Here is a 6,000-nt window from a genome sequence, read left to right as displayed (position 1 = left end):
TAAGGAAAAAGGGCTAATCTCCCATCATGCAGTGGGTCAGCGGGGACGGGGCGTTCCTCTGCGCGTCACTAGGCCCCGCCCCCGCTCCATCAGGTGACCTCCTCCAGCCTCAGGGTTTTGGTGCTGTCAGCTGAACCTCGGCCTCGGTCCCGAGAGCAGCGTTTACCCCACCCAGCCCGTCCGAGCCACCGGCCCGTCCAACCGCAGCCAGTCCGCCTCCAGCACTCAGCCCCCGGTACCCGCAGCTTTCCTCCCACCGACACACATCAAACACCGGCCACAATGGCGCTGAGCGATGCCGATGTTCAGAAGCAGGTGAGTGAGTGAGAGGTGGAGGGCGAGGGGCAGAGTGGGGGTGGAGGGTGAGGGGCAGAGTGGGGGGTGGAGGGCGAGGGGCAGAGTGGGGGGTGGAGGGCGAGGGGCAGAGTGGGGGGTGGAGGGCGAGGGGCAGAGTGGGGGTGGAGGGCGAGGGGCAGAGTGGGGGTGGAGGGTGAGGGGCAGAGTGGGGGTGGAGGGCGAGGGGCAGAGTGGGGGTGGAGGGCGAGGGGCAGAGTGGGGGTGGAGGGCGAGGGGCAGAGTGGGGGTGGAGGGCGAGGGGCAGAGTGGGGGGTGGAGGGCGAGGGGCAGAGTGGGGGGTGGAGGGCGAGGGGCAGAGTGGGGGGTGGAGGGTGAGGGGCAGAGTGGGGGTGGAGGGCGAGGGGCAGAGTGGGGGTGGAGGGCGAGGGGCAGAGTGGGGGTGGAGGGTGAGGGGCAGAGTGGGGGTGGAGGGTGAGGGGCAGAGTGGGGGGTGGAGGGTGAGGGGCAGAGTGGGGGGTGGAGGGCGAGGGGCAGAGTGGGGGGTGGAGGGCGAGGGGCAGAGTGGGGGGTGGAGGGCGAGGGGCAGAGTGGGGGGTGGAGGGCGAGGGGCAGAGTGGGGGGTGGAGGGCGAGGGGCAGAGTGGGGGTGGAGGGCGAGGGGCAGAGTGGGGGGTGGAGGGCGAGGGGCAGAGTGGGGGGGGGAGGGCGAGGGGCAGAGTGGGGGGTGGAGGGCGAGGGGCAGAGTGGGGGTGGAGGGCGAGGGGCAGAGTGGGGGGTGGAGGGCGAGGGGCAGAGTGGGGGGTGGAGGGCGAGGGGCAGAGTGGGGGGTGGAGGGCGAGGGGCAGAGTGGGGGTGGAGGGCGAGGGGCAGAGTGGGGGTGGAGGGCGAGGGGCAGAGTGGGGGTGGAGGGTGAGGGGCAAAGTGGGGGTGGAGGGCGAGGGAGGTTGAGGGGCAGAGTGGGGGGGAGGGTGGAGGTTGAGGGGCAGAGTGGGGGGGAGGGTGGAGGTTGAGGGGCAGAGTGGGGGGTGGGTGGAGGTTGAGGGGCAGAGTGGGGGGTGGGTGGAGGTTGAGGGGCAGAGTGGGGGGAGGGTGGAGGTTGAGGGGTGGAGGTTGAGGGGCGGGTAGAGGGGGGAGGTGAGGAGCGGGGGGAGGTGAGGGGCAGGTGGAGGGGGGAGGGGCAGGTGGAGGGATGAAATAAGGGTTTGTGTGCTGTCCTGGCAAGAGCACTGGGTGCCTGAGGGGTTCAAGCCTACAGCACAGAGGGTTAGCGATAAAGTTCAGATATTCCTGGGCCTTGTCTGTTTACTGCATTTTAAACACTTAAGTTGTTCCCTTTTTCTTTGCACATGTGATGGAAATTGGACTTCCACTTTCTGTATGCACATAATTACTCAGTTTCAGCAATTTTGCAAGCAGATATGATGGTATTGTTGTTATTTGTTAAACAACTGTCCATTCATGTCTATTGATGTGCAGGAAACGTGCTTTTCCATCAATCGAAGATGCTGTTGGAACCTTGCCCTGTGTCAGTGTAACATACAGCCATAATGGAATAAACTCTACATTTCACTAACACTTGTCAAGATGTGAATTTTTATCCTGCACTTTGTGGGGGGAATGGTAACCTAGTACGTTGCAATGGATGGAAGATTAAAAAAAACAAATATTGACAATCTGAGAATTGCATCTGAGCCAACAGCGAGCTAGCCACAATAAGTTGGTTAAACCTAATAAACCAATTCCTTGAATCATTGTTCATTTTCATTCAGTTTGGTCAATTTTGAAGCTTTTAGAATAGGGAAATGTTTTGAACCAGGCATGTATTTCGATGAACATTTTGTTTTATGTGTGTTCACACTTTTTTAACTAGTCTTCCTTGCTCTGTTTTGAGTTTAGCCAGATGAGAGTTGTCAGTAAGCAAAACTGTACTTGCTGTTGGAATCCAGTTTGAGCTGGTGCACCTGGTTGGAAGGAGTTATGGTCTTGTCTGTTCCAGTGGGGGAAGGCAGAGTTAGTTGTGCTAGGTCCCAGGTTTCATATTTCTTAGAGGAGTCTCTGTTTGCCTGAAGAGAGGATGAAAACTGATGTCATTGGAAATTAATCTCTTTATAAAGTTATGAGAATAGTCATACATTATTATGGCTGATCTTGAACCATTTTTTGTCTTGAGAGAAGCTTTCATGTCCATCCCACAATTCAGCAATTGGAATAGATTCAGTTGTGCAAAGTAGGGGGGAGGTGGTGGCACAGTGGTATTATCGCTTGAAATCCGGATGCTATCGCTTGACTAGTAATGTTCTGGGGACCCAGGTTCAAATCCCACCAAGGCAGATGAAGAATTAAAAAAGTAATGAAACCATAGTTGATGGACATAAATCATATCTGGTTGACTGATGTCCTTTAGGGGAGGAAACCTGTCATCCTTACTTGGTCTGGCCGAGCCTACATTGTACTCCACAAGTAACTCTGCCTCCCACAACGGCTTACTAACATCTGGGGCCTTGTGCTTGTCCAACAGCAGCCTGACAGTCATGCTCACAGAATCATACCTTTACATATCTTTTTTTTCTGAAAGATTAAAAAAAAAAAAAAATCCAATTAAGGGGCAATTTAGTGTGGCCAATTCATCTACCCTGTGCATATTTGGGCTGTGGTGGGGTGAGACCCACGCAGGCACGGGGAGAATGTGCAAACTCCACACGGACAGTGACCCGGGGCTGGAATCGAACCTGGGTCCTTGGCACCGTGAGGCAGCAATTCTAACTACTCCCACCCTTACCTTTTATAGATCATGTCCCAGGCACCACTATCACCATTCCTGGGTATGCCACGCGTTGCCAGCAGGACAGATCCAGCAGAGGTGGCGGCACAGTGGTATGCAGTTGGGAGGGAGTTCCTCCTGCTCGTTACCATGTACTGTCCACCATCAGCTGATGCATCAGTACTCTTCCATGTTGAACACCACTTAGGAAGCAATTAGGGTGGCATAGGTGCAGAATGTACTGTCGGCAGAGGACCTAATGCACCACCACCGGGTGAACCGGGTCCCAAGGACATAGTTGAGAGACTGGGACTGCAGCAGGTGATCAGCGAACCAACAAGAAGGGAAAACATACTTAACCTCATTCTCACCAACCTGTCTACTACAGATTCTTCTGTCCATGACAGTATCGGTAGAAGTGACCACCGCACAGTCCTTGTTGAGACGACGCCCCCATCTTCCATTGAGGGTACCCTCCATCTTGTGTGGCACTACCACTGTGCTAAATGGGGTAGACTTTGAACAGATCTAGCAGTTCAAAGCTTGGCATCCATGAGGCGCTGTGGGTCATTAGCAGCAGCAGAATTGTATTCAACCGCAATCTGTAATCTCACAGCCCGGCATGTCCCCCCACTCTACCATTACCAACAAGCCAGGGGATCAACCCTGGTTCAATGGAGAGTTCAGGAGGATATGCCAGGAGCAACACCAGGAATACATAAAAATGAGGTGTGAACCTGGTGAAGCTACAGCACAGGACTACTTGTGTGCCAAACAGCAAAAGCAGCAAGTAATAGACAAAACCACGCAATTTGTTAGGATGCGGACTGGAACCCAACTATTTTCAATTTGCAAAACTGAGGAAATGTTATTGCACCACAAGAGTGATAACTCTGACCAATTGTTAGAACATAGAACAGTACAGCACAGAACAGGCCCTTCGGCCCTCAATGTTGTGCCGAGCCATGATCACCCTACTCAAACCCACGTATCCACCCTATACCCGTAACCCAACAACCCCCCCTTAACCTTACTTTTATTAGGACACTACGGGCAATTTAGCATGGCCAATCCACCTAACCTGCACATCTGTGGACTGTGGGAGGAAACCGGAGCACCCGGAGGAAACCCACGCAAACAGGTGGAGGACGTGCAGACTCCACACAGAGTGACCCAGCCGGGAATCGAACCTGGGACCCTGGAGCTGTGAAGCATTTATGCTAACCACCATGCTACCCTGCTGCCCCAACAAACTTTAATTTAAAAACAGAATTAACTACAACAGCAACAAAGAAATAGGTTTACAGTTAACAGTTACAACAGTTCTCGTAAAAGAGAAAACCTTAACTAACCTCCTAAACCTCTATGTTCCAATTAAGCAACCCAATATATTTTAACTACCACTCATGAATACATTTAACAACCAGATTTCTACTTGCTTTTCAATCTTTGGAGAGAGAACCTTTCAGGACAAAAACTGAAACACCTCTGTTCAGATGGGAGTTCTGGGACCAACTGTCTTTTCAGACAAACCTGGCTTCTCATATTAGCTGCATCATCTGTATCCAGAGCATAAGGCATTATTTTGTCTCTTGCAAGATGTCCCTTGATTTCTTAAGTCAGGAACAAACAGAATACTCCTAAATTACCCACCTCAGGGGTCCTTCAAACCTAAACAATATTCCATTAGCTAGCTATCTGTAAGCAAGTAAATGTTTCTCAATCTATTAGCAGGACTCTTCACCGACAAATCAATGATTACCTCACTTTTATAATACCTTAATCACCACCCTAGCAGTCATTCTGTAAACATCTTACCCCAATGTTCAGTAATGGGGGTAGCACAGTTGCTTCACAGCTCCAGGGTCCCAGGTTCGATTCCTAGCTTGGATCGCTGTCTGTGCGGAGTCTGCACGTTCTCCCCATGTCTGCGTGGGTTTCCCGTACCAGCCTTCCCGAACAGGCGCCGGAATGTGGCGACTCGGGGCTTTTCACAGTAACTTCATTTGAAGCCTACTTGTGACAACAAGGGATTTTCATTTCATTCCTCTGGGTGCTCTGGCTTCCTCCCACAGACCAAAGATGTACAGGTTAGGTGGATCGGCCATTCTAAATTGCCCTTAGTGTCCAAAAAGGTTAGGTGGGGTTACGGGGATAATGGGGATGGGATCGAGGCGTGGGGCTTAATTAGGATGCTCTTCCCAAGGGCCGGTGCAAACTCGATGGACCGAATGGCCTCCTGCACTGTAAATTCTATGATTCTATAACATTGCTGCAAAATATGACTTTCTTACATTCATCACAGATCCCACAACCAACGGATCAGACCTAAGCTCTGCAGTCCTGCCACATCCAGCAGTGAATAGTGGTGGCGGCTTAAAACAACTTGAGAAGGTTCCACAAATATCCCCATCCTGAATGATGAAGGGGCCCAGTACACTGTGCAAAAGACCAGGCTGATGATCCACCTCGGTCTCCGGAGGTCTCCAGCATCGCAGATGTCAGGCTTCAGCCAATTTGATTCCCTCCATGTTAAATCAAGAAATTGCTGAAGGCACTGGATACTGCAAAAACTTTTGGCCCTGACCATATTCCTGGTCTAGTACTGCAGACTTGTGCTCTAGAGACTATTGTGCCTCTAGCCAAGCTGTGTGAGCACAATTACAATGCTGGCATCTACCCGGCAATGTGGAAAATTGCTCAGCTGTGTCCTGTACCCAAAAATCCAATCCGTCCAATTACTGCCCTGTCAATCTACTCTATCATCAGTAAAGTGCCATCAAGCGGCCCTTACTCAACAATAACCTGCTCACGCATGCTCAGTTGGGGTTCTGCCAGGGTCACTCAGCTCCTGACTTCTAATCAGCCTTGGTTCAAACATGGACAAAAGAGCTGAATGCCAGAGATCACAGTGACTACTCTTGCTGTCAAGGCAGCATTTGA

General features: G+C 52.0%; 1 protein-coding gene across 1 annotated transcript in view; it reads left to right on the top strand.

Moving 5' to 3' along the window:
• Positions 1-73: 73 nt before the first annotated feature.
• Positions 74-6,000, top strand: part of LOC119955254 (V-type proton ATPase subunit E 1-like) — a 28,638-nt gene continuing 22,711 nt past the window's right edge. Inside the window, exon 1 of the mRNA XM_038781295.1 lies at positions 74-315. Within this exon, the coding sequence (XP_038637223.1) occupies positions 283-315 (33 nt within the window). The 5' untranslated portion in view covers positions 74-282. The remainder of the gene's footprint in view (positions 316-6,000) is intronic.

The sequence above is a fragment of the Scyliorhinus canicula genome, chromosome 20 (assembly GCF_902713615.1).
Source record: "Scyliorhinus canicula chromosome 20, sScyCan1.1, whole genome shotgun sequence".
Lineage (NCBI taxonomy): Eukaryota > Metazoa > Chordata > Chondrichthyes > Carcharhiniformes > Scyliorhinidae > Scyliorhinus > Scyliorhinus canicula.
The sequence above is the reverse complement of the archived record's forward strand: the minus strand, read 5'-3'. Positions and strand labels throughout refer to the sequence as shown.